This window comes from Dunckerocampus dactyliophorus, chromosome 10, assembly GCF_027744805.1.
Source record: "Dunckerocampus dactyliophorus isolate RoL2022-P2 chromosome 10, RoL_Ddac_1.1, whole genome shotgun sequence".
NCBI lineage: Eukaryota > Metazoa > Chordata > Actinopteri > Syngnathiformes > Syngnathidae > Dunckerocampus > Dunckerocampus dactyliophorus.
The window spans coordinates 26,906,041-26,927,492 of record NC_072828.1 but is presented as its reverse complement, the minus strand read 5'-3'; the positions used below and the strand labels follow the sequence as shown (position 1 = coordinate 26,927,492).

The window sequence follows — 21,452 nt, the reverse complement described above, 5'->3', positions numbered from 1 at the left end:
CTATTGCGGTTTTCAAAAATAAATAAATGAACGAATCATGTTGTTCGTTTCGTATAAAAATATATACCTGAATATTTAAGCACGTTTTATGTATTTTTTGCCTACATTAAGCATTTCAAGCATTAAAATGGCTGAATGAACTGATATACAAATACAAGGCATTAAGAAGACACGTTCAAATAGTGAATGTAGTATTCTACACTGTTCACCAGGTGTCAGTAATGATACTGTAATGTTTGGTGAAACAAGCACCAGACTTAATCGACGGTGCAGGCTTTTACTTGCTTATTTCACAACAGACACTATAATAATAATAAAATAATCGTAATAATAATCATCATAATAACACGGGCTACTGTTGTAGCTACGCTAAAATTCAACTCTGAACCCCCGGCAGTACGCGCGGAGGTTGATGTTTTTGCCGCCGTTTGTCGCCGTTTGTTTGTCTGCTTGTGTTAAAAATTACTTGAGAAGTTCTGAATGCATTTGGATGACATTTTCAGGAATTGTCGGAAATGGGATATGGAAGAACTGATTACATTTTGGGGGTGATCCAAACTTCAAAATCCAATATTTTCCCCAAATTCCCGCCTTTCCCTACAACTAATTATTATTCCCTGCTACTACTGCCACATTTCTCAACCGATTCAAGCCATTCCAACAGCAAACTCTTCAACACGTTCAGGACATTCAGGCTACTTATATTTATCAAAATTTTCAAAATTTTCCAAAAAATTCACACTTTTCCGTAAAACTGCTATTACCTGCTGCTACTGCCACATTTCTCAACCAATTCACCTCATTCCAACACCAACTCATTCAACAAAATCAGGACATTCATGCTATTACCCACAGCACAACAATTCCCCCATTTTTCCTTTGGGAATGCAAAATGCCTTTGACCTAAAGAGTTCTAGCTACTTCCACAGTTCTCAACCCCTTCAGATTCAGTTCCAAAGTCAAAATTCTCAACTCAATCGGGACATTTTGCCTTCCTGGTACATTGCACTATCACGCTAGGTGTTAGCATGCTAACGTTAGCATATGAGCATTGCCAGCATGCTAACATTAGCGTACTAGCATTTTTAGCTATTTTCATGGCTAGAGACATATATAAACACTTAGCACTATCATGCGAGGTGTCAGCATGCTTACATTAGCATAGTATCATTTTTAGTCATTTTAATAGGTAGACACTTACTATATATAAACATGCTACATGTTAGCATGCTAACACATTGCTAGCATGCTAACATTAGCAATTTAAATATGTAGATAAAATAAATGTAGGACTAATATTTACGGTGTAAATCACAATGTGAGGGGAACTATGGCACTTGGCCGAGGCCTGCGCTCGTCGAGTGATTTTCTAGTTTATGTCTTAAATGGCTTATTTTCTTTGATTATAATTACTATGTTGGGTAATATGAGTGTAAAGTTGACTATAGGGGTGTTATTTAGAGGGCTCTAATAAAGTTGCAAATCATATTTAGATTTTGGTAAACAGGTTTTCTATGCTTTAACTACGACAGTATTCCATTCATAAATAAAGAACCTTACTTTGCGGAAATTCACTTATCACAATTAGCCGCGATAAATGAGGGATTACTCTATACATATGATATGTTTCAAAAAGTCATTGCACACAAATTCTAACTGACATCAGCTGTGCTTAATGGTGTTCACTAAATACGAGTGAGACACGGTGCGGAGGGAATCAAAGCGCTTCATCCGCTTCAAGCACTTCAGGATGCATGATTGTATCTTTCTTCTTTTGGGTTTTAAGAAAAGCCTCCCTCTGAAACACCTCACTTAGCTTTATCATCTAGAAAGATGCGCACACATCACCATCTGTTTTGCTATACGCTACAAACAGCGCATATAAAGAATAGTCTCTATACATCAAAGGGCCGTAAAATATGCAGGCTCATATGGTCTTTTGAAACTGCAAGTGCATTATAAATCATACAGATCAGGGTGATTATACCTGGGGGAATAAAAACAGCGTTACTGTGAAATTGCCACTTGGAGGTAGAAGGTATAATAGTCATACCCTGAATATAGAATAGTCATTTCTGTTTTGTTTCTTTTCTTTTTTTGGATGAAAACAAAGAAACATTGTTGCAGAGTGGAATTTTTAGATGTTTTCTGGCAAAGTAGCTTTCCTGTCGCAACCACGGGTTACGTACCGGTTCCGTCCTGAGACAGTTACGTACGCCGAGTTTTGGTGTAAGTTGGATCTTAAGCATGCATGAAACAGTCATAAAAAACAGAACAACTCCTTACTTTTGTCGCTGGGGGTGTCTTGCACACTGGGGGACGATGCAAGGAGTCAGAGAAAGGCTTATTGGGAGGAGGAAGTCTCAAAAATGAGTCCACTATGCTGCTTATTCTGTTATCACTGTCCATTTCATAGGAGCAGATCCTTCCACATGTTCAAAGAGACCATCTTTCCTTCATGATGGTCGCTGCGTTCCAACCGCGTGGATCAGGCGTGTAACCAATACTGATTTCTCTACTGAGCGTCTTACGATGTCTAATATTTCATTTAATAAATCTCAGCGCGCTCTATGAAATCTGCTGTGCAGCCTTCACATTGGTCAGAAATGAGCAAATCTTTCGATATATTTTCTGTGTCTGAGTCCGTTCTCGAATTTAGAAAGTTCCGAAACCAGTTTTATTCTTAATTGAAGGCCTGTTGCTGAAGATTTCTGGCAACAATAACTTCACAAGAATTGCCTAGCTAGTCTTTCTCAATATAAGACTAGTTTTGTCATGTGAAAAATAAGATATTTTTTCTTTTTGGGAAAAAAATGAGAAATGGTTGCTTAAAATGGGACGTTTTTACTGTCTTGAAATTCAGTTTTTGCAGTGTTTTTTGTGGGTTTCTGCGAAATAAAAAGCCTATACTGTATAGAACGTATGCATTTTGGAGGAAGAACCATAAAATGTTGGTGTGCAATGTCCTGGAAGTGATAAAAAATATCCCCTGAGTTGAGCCTTGCCACAGCTGCTGTAATAACTACCTGTTTGCCCCTTTGCCTGGATAATCCATAGTGAAAACAGCCAACAGCTATTTACACTTATCCTGCAGGCGGCTAATTCTCCCTTGCTAGTGTGATTTGCACTTCTCAGGGGCCAACCCATGACAAATGGACAGAGGAACATGCCTTTGCATGTGCACTCTCGCATGCCGCCGGTGGTATTCCCAGTCTATGCGGAGTTGGCGTCTTTTAGCCTACAGTACCATTTGACCGCACTTTTGATTGAGCACATGTGACTAACCATAAAGCTTGGTTGGCAACGGCCGAGCGGCTGGCAGAAAGGAGTGATGCTGTAATGAGGTCCACGAGGTGAGAGTCGTTCGCCTGAAATGTGATTCTTCTGGCCGTGTTGAACAAGAGTTGGCCCACGTCGCCTCATTTCACACGTTAGCGCTTGCGCTTGCGCAGGAGAAAAAAAGCATTTCCATCCTGCAGGCGGTCTCTGTTAACTCACAACACAAAAATGCTAAACACGGGGAAAAAAAAAAAAAGCCAAGATGATTTTGGTGAGAGGGGAAATTGGTGTCTTTTTAAATGCAAAGCTCGACATGGGAGGGGGAAATGGAAGTGTGACCATTTCCCCTCATATAAAGGAGCACATCAAGAATAGTTTGGGGTGTTTTTTTGAAAGGGGACGCAGGGAAAGAAATGGAAAGAGAAATCTGATTTGTCTTTGGCCAACCAAAATGGTACGACCATTTTTCCTCCTACTCATTTTTCTCGCTATTTAAGCCTTCAGCATGCTGCTATTAGACATTCACCACATCAAGGGCCCATTCAAGTTTCTATCATTCGTACTTGTGAGATGGGGGTGGAAGGGAAGGAGTACATTAAAGCAGCCATTTAAAACAATAAAAAGAGGGTGGAGAGGGGCTGAGATGCTACAACACTCCTGTGTGGTCTCTGGCTCTCTCTCTCTCTCTCTCTCCGGTTCCTCCCTCTCTCATATTCTCTCCAAGCCTATGAGCAAGCGAGGGCCCTTCCTTTCCTTACTACACACCCAGCGGGGCTTTAAAAAGGCAGGTCTCTCTCTCCCTGCGCTTCTGCCTTTCTGTTTTTTCCATTTTCCACTGACAACCATCCGTGCCAGCCTCTCCAGTCGGCAGGTCACATCACACCAGGGATGCAGACGCCACAACACAGGGCCCAGAATCTCCCCCTTATCCTGCTAGGAACCCTGCTGCTGGCTACAGATTGGGCTGCTGTGGAGAGCCAAGGTGAGGAGTCAACAAGACATGAGCGGGCCCTGTGGTTGAGCTATTTGTAGCGCTCTGTGTGTGTGGATGCAGGTGAACTCAACCTGGGAATGTGTGTGTGAGGACTCGCAACAGAGTGCACAAACTCAGGTGTGCAGGCGGAGGGGGAGTCAGCAGTCCCGCAGATAGACAAAAGTCGAGCGGAGCGTATTTTTGCCTGTGTTTCTGGACATTTATTGTGTCAGAATGGACCACAATGTGGCATCTTGCCTGTTTCAGTTTGATTGCTGTCATGTTGGTAGATAGTTATGGGTGGATATACTGTGTCATATTCCACACATGCACTCACCACACTTGGTTCTTATTTGCAGTCCAATATGAGCATGAAAGAGAACCATCCTACTGGGATGCACAGGCAAAGGCAACACTGGATGCTGCATTGAAACTCCGCCCTCGGGAGCACCAGGCCAAGAACATCATCCTATTCCTCGGAGATGGTATAGTCATTTTTTTTCTATGGAATCCACTCTATCACACAACAAATGCTGTCTTAAAAATAGAAAAATACAGCGCATGACCGACTGCAGAAAAGTAGAGGACAATGCAGGACCAATGTGTGGGTAGCGGATAACTTGGTGTTCATGTTAGGCTGGGCGGATGTGGATGGAATAAGAGAGCTGTGAGTGTGCTCAGCAGGAAAATTACTGCCTGGGTCGAACATTTGGAACAGATTGTGTGCGCATCCCAGTATGCTGATTACCAGGATTCATTCCTGTAAATCTGGCTCTGGGTGGACTGGATGGAAAAAGGTAATGTGAAATATCAACTGGCCCACAAACTGCCATCTAAATCAGAAGTCTCCTCAAGGTATATGGACAAAAGTATTCCGACTAGGGATGTCCCGATCCGATCTTCCGGATCTGGATCGGCTGCAGATCCGCTGTATTTTGAAGCTGGGATACTATCCGCTTCCGCCTTGAGATTGTAACGTTGGTAACATCGGGCTACACTTCAACACGGTAGGTGCGGTAATGCGCCCCAAAGCTGGTTGCCACCCGCAAGAAGAATAAAACGCAACACCACCATGCCGACATGTCCGCGGTGTACCGTGGTGAAGTTAGTTTCACGTTGGACATTGGGTATTTGGCGCCGTAGCTACAGCGGTAGTTCCCCCTGACTGTGCCCGGACTGCTGCGTCACGGTGCGGGGAGCTCGCACGCAGTGGTGGAGCTACGTGGTGGCCAAGGGTGGCCACGGCCACTCTCTCCGGCCACCCCACTGTCCATCCAGACATTTCAGGTATTAACTTATTTAAAGTATGCCTCCTCTGTGTGAATAGACACTTGCTATATTACAACAAGGTACATTTAGCCAAAGACACAAATTCCAAAGGAAGAACCTTCAAAAAGAAAATGATTCCAAAAACAGAACGACACAGGTACCTGAGGTACCAACTGCTTGATAACTTATGGCACCTAACCAATACTTTGCCCTCTAAAGTCGCAAGATCGTGGGAATTTGAACTGCACTTGTCCAATTTAATGACACTTCAGCTCAGCCAGCGTCAAACGTTTAACTCCGTGCATGTGTTTTGCTTTTATTTTGACTTTTTGTGAATTTTTGGCAACACTAATTCAAACAGTCGCCCCTGCAGCAGACATGCAGCAGAATGCTCTACTGCTGGTCAAAGAAAAACAATGAAAAACAGTACGTTTTCATTACTTTCAAAAGTAATCAGGGCAGGAAGTGAAAACAGCAGATGTCCTGGGGAAACAGGACGTTTAGTCACCCTCCTATAGCTTCTACATCGTGACTCAGATTGTATCCGTTCATCGACCAGCTTACATTATCATTCATTAGTGGTGATTATCTTCACATTTTATGTTTGCGTTTAATAGGTGTGTGAGGCATTCAGGATTTCAGTCTTAATTACGATAGTGACTCCTATGCAAATGATCCGAAATCGGAGGACAACGTCAATGTCAACGTCAAAGTTAGCAAGAGGGTTTGGAGGGGGAGGGAAAGCGAGCCGTGTGTCTACAATAGACATTTTTACGGGCGCATCAATTACTTGCGCATTTTCACCATTCACTGGTGGTACTGGATTCTAACTTCCGCAAAAAGCATTTATCAGGTACCCAGAAAGCCCAAATGCTCAGTCATTTAATCGATGGCAACTGGACTGTTCAGGTTGTCTTAGAAGACGTTTCGCCTCTCATCCGATCAGGCTTCATCAGTTCATGCTCAAAGACTAGGTGGGAAACACATCAGTCAGACTAGGAAAGCTCCAGTCTGAGAGCCTGCTGCAAGATCCAATCTATAGATTGCTGTCCTATCTAGTCTGACTGGTGTGTGTCCCACCTAGTCTTTGAGCAAGAACTGATGAAGCCTGATCGAATGAGAGGAGGAACGTCTTTGAAGACAACCTGAACAGTCCAGTTGCAATCAAATGAACGTCCAGAGAGTACAATGACCTGAATGAACGAGAATATTCGCAGGCAAACGCTTAGGCTTTCTGTGTCTTTGTGGTAGGAGCTTCGGACATGGAGTGACAATCCAGGTGGCAATGCAGGGGATGGTTGTCAGATTAGATCTGCAAGATGTGGCCTCTTTCAGCGGAGTGACTGCAGACATTACTATCACCAGTCAGGGAAACAATTCCATCTGAGTTGGAATGGTATATTTACTGCTGTTTGACTCATGTTTGGAAGTGGAGATGTTTAATACCAGAGTCTCTGTTTTAGATCAAACCTATTCTGGGGGGTTGTGCGTGAGTTTGCTATATTTCACCAGTAACACTGTGCTGGGTCTGTCTTCACTTTTAATGTTTAAGAAGTTCTCTTAAAATGAGTCAGATGCAATAGTGGAACCAGAAGTTGCAGTTTGAGTCGACCCTAATTGTCCTCGTAAAGACTGTATTGAACCATGCTGATCTAAGCATAAGCTATCATGTGTTCTGTGATACTGCACAGCAGGAACGTTGTACAGTACATGCTGATATATGAGATATTGTTCAAACAGTGGCCAGAACACTTGCCAAGTGCTGCTCTGTCTGTGTTTCATTGGAAACCACTGACTTAAATGTGCAGGTCCATTTGCACATCCATTTGTCGGTAATGGCATTGAATTTGTTTACTTGGAGCATGGTCAAATCCTCTTTTTACCTCAATCTGACAGCAATAGGCAGACTTCTTCAAACAAACATTATAACAAGCGGGAAAATGTCTGGTTCGGATTTCATAAGCTGAAGCGACCTTGGGAAACATTCTCGTGTCAGTGAGGTCATCGGAAGAACCAAGAGCATCTAAGAGAATAACTTGAAAATGAACTCAAAGTCATCTTGAAAGTCCTTCTACCTCCAACCTATAGCCATACATTTTCTATACTGCCTGTCCTCATTAGTCATGGGTGACCTGTAGTCCAAGAGGCAGGACTGGTCACCGGTCAATCAGAGGGCACATGTACCATAGATAGCCTTCAACATGTACCGTCATTTCCAGAACGCACCGATATTGAAGCCCCACCCACTAAATTTAAAGAAAAAAACTGATTTGTCCATAGATAAGCTGCACTGGTCTACAAGCCACATGTTTGCACGTTGTGACATGGGATATTTAGTACACAGAAAGATATTGCACACAAAGATGAAACACAATCAGCAGCCCACCAGAAAAGTTTAGGTGTCAGTGCCGCTTTGATCCTTCTCTTTAAAAGACCAGACATCTTGTTGAATGAGCTTGCGATGGAACCTGGCCCAGCAAGGTGCAGTGTGGTCGGACACGCTCTCCAAGTAGCCGATGCGCCGCCCCGAAGGTCAGGGGAACCTGGGTAGAGAGCAGGTGGAGCCTCCTGGTGTGGCCCAGCAAGGTGCACTGTGGTCAGAGACACTCTTTGAGCAGCCCAGGTGTGCCACCATGTTCTCATGCCAGAACACCGGAAGCAAGTGTCTCTTTTTCAGACATATGCCCAACTACTGAGCATATTGGGTGGTTGATAGTGAGTGGTTAGCATGTTGGCCACACAGTCAGGAGATCGGACAAACTGGGTTTGAATCTCTGCCTGGACATCTCTGTACTCCGGGTACTCCGGTTTCCTCCCACATTCCAAAAACATGCATGTTACATGTTACACTCTAAAATGGTTGTGCGATTGGCAGGGTGTACCCTGAAGGCAGCTGGGATAGGCTCCAGCATACCCCGGCATAGAAAATGGATGGATGGATACTGAGGACATAGCTTCATCTACTGGTCACATTTGGTATTACAGTTTACTGCACTGACACTCCACACGTTCATGATGAGGAAGCACACGAGATGTCGTGAGAGCAGAACGTGACCACACATTAGCCGCATCTATTGGCTTATACTGTATATAACTGGCGGCTTATACTCTGGAAATTACTGTATTAAGAGTAAAGTAAGTTAGATGGAAATACTGTACAGCTACAGAAGTTAAACAAAGTTTTTGACAGCAAATCAACCTGTAAGTAACCTGTCAGTCTCTGTCAACCAGGTATGGGCGTGTCTACCGTGTCGGCTGCTCGAATTCTGGAAGGTCAAATGGAGGGCAACGCAGGGGAGGAGACAGTACTGGCGATGGACACCTTTCCATATTTGGCACTTTCCAAGGTGAAAACATGCATTTGGTGAGCTGTTGATGGGCCCCCGGTAAGCAGAGTGTTTTCAAGTGTTTTCATAGCACCAGCAGGTGCAGGTAACAAACAACAGAAAGCGACAGAGGAAAAGGCTCTGCGAAAACACAAGCGGTAGTCCTGGAAAGCAGCAACAGGTAGGAAGATGTTTAGGTGACAGCATGGGCGGTGGCGGAGCCAGAAATTTTTCATTGGGGTGGCCAAGGTGAGACCATTACTCACATAGGGGTGGCAATAAGTTGGTACCTGAATTGTCTAAATGGCCAGTGGGCGCTCCGGCAATGCTTTTGGAGTGTCTATTAGAGCAATTCATAGCTGAGCAGTGTGCCAAGGACCTGTTTTCAATGCATAGTTTGTGGATTCTGGACACCATCATGGTATATCACACTTCCTTTATTCATGTACAATCCGGGTGTCTTATTCAGTAAAAAACTGTCAAATTCTAATTTTGTTATTTGATGTGGTCTGATGTTTAAAGTGCTTCTGGTTAAAGGGACACAAGCACTTATAGCAGATTGTATGACACGTTTACAGGTAAAATTATAAGGTTAAACTAGTGTATCAAATATATAGGCTGGCCCCCTCCGCCAATTTTGTTAACTCAATGCAGCCGGCGAGCCAAAAAGTTTGCCCACGACTCTCCTCGTGTGTCTGCGTGTGCAATTTGTGACACGCGTCGTTCTCTTTACATGTTGCATCTCGCCTCATACCTTCTCACCAAGACTTACGCCCTCAAAGCTTTGGCTGAAGAGGGATTTAGGTAAAGTCAACAATTAAAGTCAAAAAGCTGACATTGTGGTAAAATAAGAGAAACTAGGTTTAAAGTGGGATCAAAGTTGTATCCAACTTCATGTGTCTCTAATTATAATAATCATAGAGAGTAAACTATACTCAAGAAGGCAAATATTTTCTAGTATGGTTGCGCTTTTGCAGGAAGATTATATGCTTCTCATTTAAATGATCTTGTTCTTCTTCTACTTTCGGCTTGTCCACAGCGGATCACATGTCCGAGAACCTCCTAGAACCCTATCAACCCAGTAGAACACTTCGCTCCCAGAATTTCCAATTACTTGCCACTCCTAGAATCTTTAGAAGGAGAATGGGAGGTAGAGCATTTAGTTATCAGGCTCCTTTGTTATGGAACCATCTCCCCCACTCAATCTGGGGGTCAGACACCCTCCCCCTATCTAAAAGTCAACTCAAAATTCATCTCTTCGCTAAAGCATATACAGTAGTTAGAACTGAACCCTGATACGCTGATACGTATCAGAGACACTCCACTATGTTCCTTGGACTAAGACTAAGACTTCTGAGTGGATCTACGATCTATCCCTCTACTCTATTTTTATATCTTAGCCCAACTGGTCGAGACAAACGGCTGCCTCACAGAGCCTGGGTTCTGTCCAAGGTTTCTACTCCAGAGTTTTCCCTTGCCTCCATCGTCAGTATAACTCCTGTTGGGATTTGGCGCGACATCAATACATTGAATTGAATATTTCCATCTTGCCCTTTTCCTTGCATCTTTCTACGTCCTGCATGTCCTCTCTAAACAAACATGCTCTGTTTATTTATACCGTATCCATTTTCTTGCCGGTTTACAGTACAACATGCATTTCTCTCTCCAGACCTACAGTGTTGACAAGCAGGTAGCAGACAGCGCTAGCACGGCTACAGCCTACCACTGCGGGGTCAAAGCCAACGCCAAAACCATTGGACTGAGTGCCAACGCGGTGGCCTACGAGTGTAACACTACGTTTGGAAATGAGGTCTACTCCGTATTGCGACGCGCAAAAGCCAAAGGTGAAGGAAGACATGCATGTGCTGTGTAATGGAAAGTTCCACAAGTTCATGTGATATGATTCTTATCAAAAAAGTTTAATAAAACCATCATCTGATAAGCTCGGTACTGGACTAGCAACCACTAGAGTTCAATGTTCAGGGTAGGAATAATTAGATGATAATTTCACAGTGGCCACGGTGTTTATCTTTCAAAACAAGTCAATGTTTGAAGGCACTTAACTCATTCAGTTACCAAAGATGTATTTATACGTTTTTTTTAAACCCCAAAGACATATTTATACGTCTTTTATGTTTTTTTGTGTGAGAGGCAAAAAGAGGTGATGACGCAAGTGCACAATAAAAGAGGTCGTTTTTCAAGCAGTTTTAAGCCCTAAAAACGGCCACAAGGTGGCAGAGGTGCATTTGATAAGAGCTCTCGGCATGGATCATTTGCATGTATTAATGCGCTCGACGGCAAGGAGAAAGTAAGAGTAAGAGAGCGCGTAGCGTGTATAAGGTTACGCATATTAAATATTAACGCATGCACACGCGCGCACACGTGTGCACACACGCAGTTTAGTTCCAAATGTGAAAATTGTAAATAGTTCAGGGTGATATATTTGCAAATAAATTGTTATTTTGATATAAACAACCCTTTTTTGCCTAGTTTATGTTGTGGTATAGTTTTTTAGATATTTGAGCTGTCACAAAAGCAAAGAATTTGTGTCAGTGAGAGTTATGCTTGAAATGTATCTTTTTTTGTTTTTCTCCCTTTTTTTTGTTGGGAACTGATATTTTCCTGAAACTTACCTAGAAGCAAACTCTTTCTTTCTTTTGGTAGCTTCCATGTTTATAAAGCCATAGAACACAATATTCTGTGTGCCTTGAAAGATCAGTCAAAATCGTCTAAAATGGCCGAGAGGTTGTCTTTTGAAAAATGGGTAGGATTGAATGAGTTAAGTTGAGAATATTAATGAGATTCATTGCATATCTAGAAAAGAGCCTGCCTTAGATTTCAGTGTAATCCTTCTTTTATGGGACCAGGGGAAACTAAAAAAAAAACAGCGTGTAAACCACCCACACCTTTTTGAAATAGCCAATATATATTGTTTAAAAGTAAAACAATCTGAAAATGCTACATTGAATTGATAGATACTTTATTCATCTCCAAGAGAAATTCACATTACCAGCAGCTCTGCAAAGAGTGTCATAATAAACTCAATCACTTAAAAATAAAACAAACAAAGCAAGGTAGCAGGGATGAGAAAAATAAGACAATAGAATAAGAATAAATAAATACAGAACAGATCGCGTCAATTCAGTAATACATGATATGTTAATAAGTCACAGTCCTGCGTGTGTTTTTATCGCTCCCCCTCTGTTGTGTTGAAAAGCCGCATCGTGTGGGAGAGGAATTATCTGCTCATTCTATCAGTGGAGCAGGACAGTGATAGTAATCTGCCACTGAAACTGCTCTTCTGTTGGGAGATGATGCTGTGCATTGGATGATGCTGGTTGTCCACGATGGAAAGGAGCCTCCTCAATTGTCAGGACAGTATCTGACCTCACACCTGCAAAATCTAAAATGCATCCTCAAAACAGCCAATACTCAACCAATAATTATGAAATATTGTCTTTTGATTCAATAAAGTGTAGGTAGCACTTGTAAGTGTAGGTGGCCACATGGTTGCATTTGTATCAGCAGTCTGCTTGCAGGTAAATGTACTGTGCAGTAAACATTACAATTTGTTCTCACTGTCCAGGTAAATCAGTCGGGATTGTGACCACCACTCGGGTCCAGCACGCCTCACCAGCTGCTGCCTACGCCCACTCAGTCAGCCGCAGCTGGTACAGTGATGCTGATCTTCCGAGCAGCGCCCGCCATCTAGGGTGTGTGGACATCGCTACCCAACTAGTCACCAACATTGACATTGATGTATGTGACACCAGGTTTTTTTTACATCATGATTATACGCTCTAATTTTTTTTAATGTGACAGTTACGGAAAATGTAGAATTCCACAAGCTTCTTCCCTTTAATTGTTATTGACCTTACATGTCATAACATGCACAATACAGAAAATGATTCATATGAAATACAGTGAAACCTCCGGTTTCAAAAAGTCGGACAAAAAAGCTTATTTTCCCAGAGACTAGACAAAAAGGAACTAAACACATACATGGTCACCTTACACTTGGAGCTCTCTAAGGGAGAGCCCAACCACGCTACGGAGGAAACTCATTTTGGCTGACTGTACCCGCGATCTTGTCTTTTCGGTCACTACCCAAAGCTCATGACCACAGGGGGATGGTAGGAACATAGATTAACCAGAGCTTAATTCGTTCCAGACATAAATATTGACAAAAAACACATTTTATAGACAGCAATTATAGTTTTACATGCAGAAAACATTGCAAAATAATTGTAAATGACAAATAGATGGAACGTGTTGTTGATGCAAACTTCAATACTGTTTCTCACCCTCTTTATCAAATTAATGAGGCAAACATTTTTGACGCAAAATGAATCATACAAAAATCATCCTACTTGTTGTGTGACTCGAAGAAATACTGTAAATACAACTTCAAAAATCTGGAGCACGGCATTCAGACAGGAGGCAAAGTCGAGCTCAACTGACAACTCTGCTGTATCAGCTGATCCAGAGCCAGCCCACAACAGCTGGTTACCCAATTTTCCCCTTCAAGGCATCCAATTGGCTCAGCTGATGCCTTCTGCGTACTCCTTTGTCTAACGTCATCCAGGGAGCCTCATGCAAGCTCCGTCAGCCTGCCAGCTCCCGTTTCTTCATCCACATGCCAAATTATAAGCCACTTTTTAGTGTTGCTTTCTTGCCCTTGGTTTGTAGGATGGTAATGTAGAAGGGCATGGTGCCATCTTGCAAAATATCAAACATACTGTTTATAGTGCAGAAGAAATATGAGGTTGCTTTTTTTTTTGGGCAAAGACAAGTCTAATCCTGCTTGGCCAAAGTTGTCTTCAAGTACTGTCATCCAACTGGCATGAGCATATTTTACACAGTGGTTTGCGTAATAGAGCCATAAACATGAATTTAACAACATGGCACCTTGTTTGTTTATGGAGATTATGCATCAGCACGAGCAAAACAGCAACCTACCATTCCTTAACATCACAGAATCTGAATTTCTAAAGACTTATGTTATTTAATTTTGACAAACAATGGTGCTGCACAGTGACAATCCCAAAGCCAACACAACTTTTAATGACTCTTGGTGTCCCTTTAAGGTGATCCTGGGAGGAGGGAGGATGTACATGACACCAAAAGGCACCTCAGACCCTGAATACCCAACCTCCAACTCTCGCAAGGGTGACCGCAAAGACCGGAGGAACCTTATAGACGTCTGGTTAAAGGCTAAACCAGTAGGGTCATTTAAAGTGGCAGAAGTAGCACTTTTTATGGCACTCAGAGATTTTTAACGCTTTCTCACCTGATATGTCTTTCAGAACAAGAATTCCCGCTATGTTTGGCACAGGAAGGAGTTTGATGAGATAAACATTAAAACTACTGACAGACTCATGGGTGGGTAACTTCTAATTTTCACATACAAGCAGGCAAAACATAAACATATATTACAGTATGTAAATTCATTGGCACTTACACACACACACACACACACATCCAATAGTGGTCTCGCTATGTGCAGGTTATCATGCTGCTGATAGGCAGAATTCCGTGTTATCTATGTTGTGAAACCTTCTCAAGGGCTCAGAAACGAGAGGTCAACTTTATAGCAACATGAAGTCACCATAAATTCTCCTGACAATGTTGATAAGAGCCCAAGGGCGCGTTTCTTGCGCCGACGGATGTACATATATCACCGTACGCTGTTCTTTCTGGATGCCCAAATTAACACAATCCACAGACGCTTTCAGGATATTTTGACTCTGAAAAGTTATTTATTCACGTATTCTTTATTGAGTGTCTGTGACTTCTTGCAAAAGGTTTATCGGCACGTGTTTACCACTGAGTTATATCACCGTTTCTTGTAACTCAAGTCAATACTTGCATTTGCACCGTCAGTGAAAAGGAATCCATCACTTATCCCAAACTGCAGGTAGTCAGCGGTGATTTTCAGTCATTCTGGAATCTGCAGAACTATTTTGATACTATGAATTTGAAATACCGACTTACCAAAGTGTCCATACAGCATTGTACAATTTCATTGAACCCCCACTCACCATCTCTGTTTGTGAGCTCCTGGGAGTCTAAAGCCAATCATTCTACTTTCACCTGTGAACAATTACAGTAGCCTATGATGTGTTTTTCCGAGCATTCCTTAACTTTAATAATCATAATACGTTTTATTTGTTGGCGCCTATCATAACACCCAAGGTCAACTTACATGTAATAAAATAATCACAATAAAACATACAAATGAGAATAATAATACAAAGGAGGAACACCCAGACACTCAATACTAAAAATCCATGGTCAAGAGGAGTAGTCACTACTCAGAGGAGTAGTTTTCAGAAAGTCATCTTAAAAGGAGGAGTGACGAGCAGGGCAGCAGATGATGAACGGAGGGAACGGGACGGGATGTGGGGGAAGATCAGGTCATGCAATTATGGGGGCGCCAGGTTAAGGAGTGCTATGAAGGTTATGAGGAGGAGTTTATATTGAATGCGTTTGTCGGACAGGAAGCCAATGGAGGTTAGAGAAAACGGGTGTGACGTGGTCGGAGTATTTAGTGTTGGGAATAATTCTGGCAGCGCAGTTTTGAATGAGCTGAAGTTGATGTGTGAGTTTCCCTGGAAGACCCGTAAGAAGGGCATTGCAGTAATCAAGGCGAGAGGTGACCAAAGCATGAATGAGAATTTCTGTTGAGTGCTGGGAGAGAGGGGGTCGGGAGATGTTGTGAAGATGGAAGAAAAGCTGTGCGTGAAATATTATTAATGTGGGATATTGAGGGAATGGGCCTTGGAGGGCGATGACTTAGAGCCTACAAGAAGAACTTCACTTTTATTCCCATTTGAGCATATTCATGGACGCCCAGTTAGTGATGGCCTGGAGACAGTCTGTAAGGGCAGGAGGGGGTGATGTCGAGGAGGACTAGATTGCGAGACAGATGTGAGTGTCATCAGCGTAACAATAAAAACAAACGACAAAATAATGGAAAATATTACAGAGGGGAAGAAGATAAATTATAAAAATTAGGGGACAAAGGACTGAACTTTGCGGAACACCGTGAACAGTTGGTCAGCATAAAGATTTAACATTGTAACCTTGAATAAATTGCGAACGGTTGGACATGTAAAAATAGAACCACTGTAGAGCTGTGCCAGAGACCCCAATGCAGGCTTAACGATCCAGGAGGACAATGTCAGATATAGTATCAAAAGCGGCGCTAAGGTCGAGGGTGACGAGGATGGAGAGAAGGCCGGAGTCTGCTGCAAAAAGGAGGTCGTTGGTGAGATGAATGAGAGCTGTTTCAGTACTGTGATTGAGTCGAAAACCAGACTGGAAGGGCTTTTCCCAAACGTTTGTTGCCAACCACCCTAAACCCTTTTTTGGTCTTGCAAGTGCCTCTTTCATTTATTGATCTAAAATCTTTTGAAAATCTGTAGAACTGATTTTGACAGCATTCAAAATACCGCTCTTTAGACTTTTGCTGTTGTTGTTTCAGGTCTGTTTGAGCCAAAGGACATGAGATTTGAGGTTTTCCGAAATGTTACCAGAGACCCCTCTATTGTGGAGATGACGGAGAAAGCCATTCAAATCCTGAGCAAGAACCCAAAAGGATATTTCCTGTTTGTGGAAGATGAGTAACTGCATGGTGTGTTCCGATCATGATGAACTGGAAGCATTTGGGACTGATATATGCTGTCTATAAGAAGGGCTGAACCTTCCTACACGCAGAACATGCGCGGTTGGTAGGGCCTCACGATCCATCTCGGGCCTCATTTTGCGCAAAGGATGAAAACATATCATGGAAAGGAGAAATAAAAGAGGCAGCTAATCTGACACCGCGCTCGTTGCCGCAATGATTGACTGCATGCAGCAGAATATGACAGAAAAAAAAAGGGAGAATTCACCTCCTCACCTGTCAGTCCCTGGCGGTGTAATGCTACAGCTGCTACCTATTTATGCAGAGGGCACAGGTTCTATCCCAGCCCCAGACAAAAAAAACAAATCTTTCCCCCCAAAAAATTTGTTGAGCAATGTATTTCCCATGTATTCATAGTACTCCAAAACATGCACTCAACTAAATTTGTGTTCAAGTAAAATACAGTAATACCTCGTTTATTGCAGTTAATTGGTTCTAGACCCGACTGTGATAAGTGAATTTCCACAAAGTAGGATTCCTTATTTATCGATTGAATTTTTTTGTAGTTATAGAAAACCTGTTTACAACCTTCTAAATACAGATTTTAACATGATTACAGACATCTAAACTTTACACTCATATTACCAAATATAGTATATTATACAGTACACATAAGGGAAAATAAAACATAATCTTGATATAGTATGTTGTTCCTATTTTACTTCCTGTTCTGTACAGTACTTCCTGCAGTGACTACTGTCTCATCTATGTAACATTACTGACACCTACTGACCAGTGTAGAATACCACATATCATCACGCCTTTGAATGTGTCTTCTGAATGCCTTAAATTTATATTCTACTTAATTTGGCCATTTTTATGCTTGAAAATGCTTCATTTAGGCCAAATATGCATATTTTTCGACAAATAATAATTAAAAAAAATGTGATAGGGTGAAGTCGCGAAATTTGAACTGCGATGTGGCGAGGAACAGCAGTACTGTCGTATAAAAAAAAAAAATTAATGGGCCAGGTAGGGCCCGGAGATGTGGTGATCACAGCTGCCCATGGGGCCCCACTTCATGACGCAGTCATTTTGGAATAAAATTCTGTTTAGGGCCCTAATCTGACCAGGGGCGGGCCTTTACTGTATATAAGTATAATAATGCATGACTGTATGAACACAAAAGTATTGTGAAAGACAGCCTAGCTTCCCCTGAATCGTTAGTCATCACCTTACCTCGGCATTTTGGACAGTTCCATGCTTGCAACTTTGTGGGAACTGGAATCAGAATCAGCTTTACTTGCTTCTATTTTGATATCCATGGCGTCATTGATAACGGTCAAGCTAACTGGTTGCAAAGAATCAACAGCAGAACAAACCGAGGACTAATTTAACATCACCTGTCTCGTTTGTGATCACGAGGGAGAATTGATCACGGACACCACGACGGCATCGCCAAACTCGCCCTGACGGAGGCTGTCATGTTTGACCGCGCTATTGAGCGAGCTTCACAGCTCACCAAGGAATCCGATACACTGACGGTTGTCACGGCCGACCACTCTCACGTCTTCACCTTTGGCGGCAACACCCCTCGAGGAAACCCAATCTTCGGTAGAAGTCACCCATATCCTGCTAGAGCATGTGTGTTATTGTTTGTACTCTCATTCACCGCCATTTCTGTTGCCCAGGTCTAGCTCCAAAAAAAGCAGATGACCAAATGCCCTTCACCAGCATCCTCTATGCCAACGGGCCTGGTTATGTGCACATAAACGGGACCAGGGGGAACATCACCATGGTGGATTACTGTAAGCTAATATCTTTCACATGCACAATGTGTCTGCGCTCGTGCGACTTGGTTTAATTACAGCTTGCTTTCATCCGCTGTGAAGCAAAAGTTGAAATGTAATGTTCACCGCGTTCTCGGTGCCCGGCTCTGTTCCGTGTTAAGATCCATCGTGTCGGGATATGTGCTTCACAGAACTGTTTGTGTTTCTTTGTGGAACGCTGGACGAGCACTGACCCAGTTCTTCCATCGCTTGTTCTGCACCATTTGCGTCAGGCGTTGCATGAGTCTACGCTGTGGACAACTTTGTCCTGGGATTAATTACGGGCCTGCGAAGCAAAACACAGCAGCCGATTGTATTATTCGTCATACTTAATATTTATTATTTATTGTTTGTTATTCTGCCGCAACTAATGCAGGACAGTGTGCATAGAACCCCCGTCACATCACTGGAACGCTCTTGATCGTGCGTAATGTGCCCCCTTCATACCGTGCGAAGAACCCCAACATATGCTTTATCGCTGGATAGGTCTCGAAGTGGGGAAGAGCGCTATTGTTATTTGGTAGCATTCTGTGTAACCGTGGCGAGGAAATAGACGACAAAACTTGAAACCAGCCACTTTATTAGGTATCCCAACCTTGGGGCCATGCCGTGTAAATAACATGCCAGCAACCTGAGGTAGTCAACAGGCAGGCCCATTCAACATTTTATACGCTCTCAATTTGGTCTGAGTGAATAAAACCAGAATATAACAGAAAAGCAGACCTTCGCCAAGCGTCATAGTTCCCCCCATATTGTGATTTACAGCATAAATATTAGTCCTACATTTATTTTATCTACATAGTTACATTCCTTGACCATGAAAAAATAAATGGAAGGCTTTGAATGACTTAAAGAATGCTCACAATGCTAACATGCTAACGTTAGCATGCTAAAACCTAGTATAATACAGTGTTTGTATAAGTACCTACCTCTGAAAATGCTAAAATGTTAGCATAATTATGTTAGCATGCTAGTACTAGTATGATAGCGCTAAGTGTCTCAAGTTCATATTAATGAAAATCCAAAAAAGGCTAGTATGCTCGTTAGCATGCTAGCAATGCTAACATGCTAATGTTAGCATGCTAACACCTAGCATAATAGTGTCTACTTATGAAAATGGAAAAATGTTACGATGCTAATCTCAACATGCTAACACCTAGCATAATAGTGGTAAGTGTTCATAAAAGCGTCTACCCATGAAAACAGCTAAAGTGCTACTATGCTAATTTTAGCATGCTAGCAATGCTAACATCTAACATGATAGTGGTAAGTGTTTATATGTGTCTAACCATGAAAACAGCAAAAAAATGCAAGTATGTTGATGTTGGCGTGTTAGCTAACGGTTATCCGGATCACCCCCCCCCCCCAAAAAAAAACAACCTCCACGCTGCGCTTGGCAGAGGTAAAAATCTGCCTTGACTAATAAAAGCGCACACATTTGGCACCTTAAATAAATGTGGTTACAATTGAGTAATTCATTTGTAAAAGTAAGTATTTATCGAGAGAACCTCCACATTCACCAAGTTTGTTTTAATAATAGTTATATTTTGTCTTTTAAACTACAATTTGACACATTTGTATGCAGTAAATATGACTTATTTTTCTGAGGAAATACTTCTGCCTGTTGGTCACTCTCCGGGAGGGGAGGTCACTGATGTAATGATACATTTTTTTCCCAATATTCTCGCGATCGACTGCCAAAGTCCCAAAGATCGACTAGTAGCTCACGATCGACGGGTTGGTGACTCCTGGTGTAAAGGAATATTTTTGCCAAATCAGCACAGATGCAGCAATGTTTAGGAATGTGTCTTGTGCCCAAAAGGCCCCATGTTTAAATTTCCCCGACTGCCGTACAGATATGGACCGGGTTAGTGTATGATTTGCACCGGAACGGGCGACATTTTAACTGGAAATAATTATACAAGGCTCTCAATTATGGTTGAAAATGTAAGCAATTAAAGCAAGGTCGCGATCCAAGGCTTAAGGATTTATGGCGTTTCTGCTTGCGCTTTGTGGTTTCAGTTACAGTCTTCTCTTTTTATTTGCAGATGATGAAGAGTACATGCAGCAGGCCGCCGTCCCGCTTGACGCTGAGACACACGGCGGTGAAGATGTTGCCATTTACGCCAGGGGCCCCATGGCTCATCTCTTTCACGGGGTGAAGGAACAAAACTACGTGGCGCATGTTATGGCTTACGCGGCCTGTTTGGAGCCCTACACGGACTGCCCCCCTCAACCGCACTCCCACACATCCACCGGGCGTGTGAGCACACCCTCAAGCCTAATGTTTGGACTAATCGGCCTCATTTGGCTGTCCAGATGACACCCAACCACACGGATACACACACTTCACACATCCATAATAATACAAGTACATAGCGTGCATGCGGGAGACACATTATGCAATAATCATTTATACAGTACATGGACACACACACGCACACTGTCAAGTGCCAGACCAACACATCGCAGTAAACATCCTGAAATCTCATTTTGAAGTGCAAGCAACCATTCAGACATTGTGCAAATACTGTATGCAAACAAGAACAACAAACACGATTTCCTGTCAACTCCATTCAAGTGTTGCAGATGTCGAGCTTTACTGTACACGAGTTTTTGGTTTAAAAAAAGCATTTTTCATGGTGTGTTTTCGACAACACCTAACTTGCACAAAGTAGTTTGCTGTCTTCTATTGGCTGGTTGGCTTTTCTGCCCTACTCCCATCTTTCAGACCTTGTGACCAGCTGTAATTTTATTATTTACACACGAACCTGAGGCTAGCGCACCGAGAATAACTTGAAGGCCGCGAGGAGGCTGAAGACTCACTGTTCGGGCTGTTGACACGCAGATGTTGATGCACACGCTGGGACTGAATTGAGGACTGGACTCTGAACCGGGAGCCACCGTGCCACGCCGAGCTGTAACACCAACAGACCTTAAGAATCCACAGTAACACTGTACGTCTCTCCGGGTCTTTTAGGAGAATGTACCATTCATGGGTTGACTGAATCTGGACCTCATTGGTGTGACAGCTACGTTGTTTGCCTGTCACTGCTCTATTTGAATTGTCCGTGAATGTACTGTGTTTTCTATGCAAGATGTATTTTTATACAGTTTTTGCAACATTTCTAATATAAGGATGAAGAATA

General features: G+C 42.6%; 1 protein-coding gene across 1 annotated transcript; it reads left to right on the top strand.

Annotated features, from left to right (window-relative positions):
• The first annotated feature begins 4,055 nt into the window (after positions 1-4,055).
• alpi.1 (alkaline phosphatase, intestinal, tandem duplicate 1) lies at positions 4,056-21,452 on the top strand. The gene is made up of 11 exons (XM_054790770.1): positions 4,056-4,261; positions 4,612-4,737; positions 8,753-8,868; positions 10,517-10,691; positions 12,434-12,606; positions 13,935-14,069; positions 14,154-14,229; positions 16,334-16,468; positions 17,897-18,088; positions 18,166-18,282; positions 20,352-21,452. The coding sequence occupies exons 1-11, from the start codon at positions 4,168-4,170 to the stop codon at positions 20,624-20,626; spliced, it is 1,614 nt and encodes a 537-aa protein (XP_054646745.1). The 5' UTR covers positions 4,056-4,167; the 3' UTR covers positions 20,627-21,452.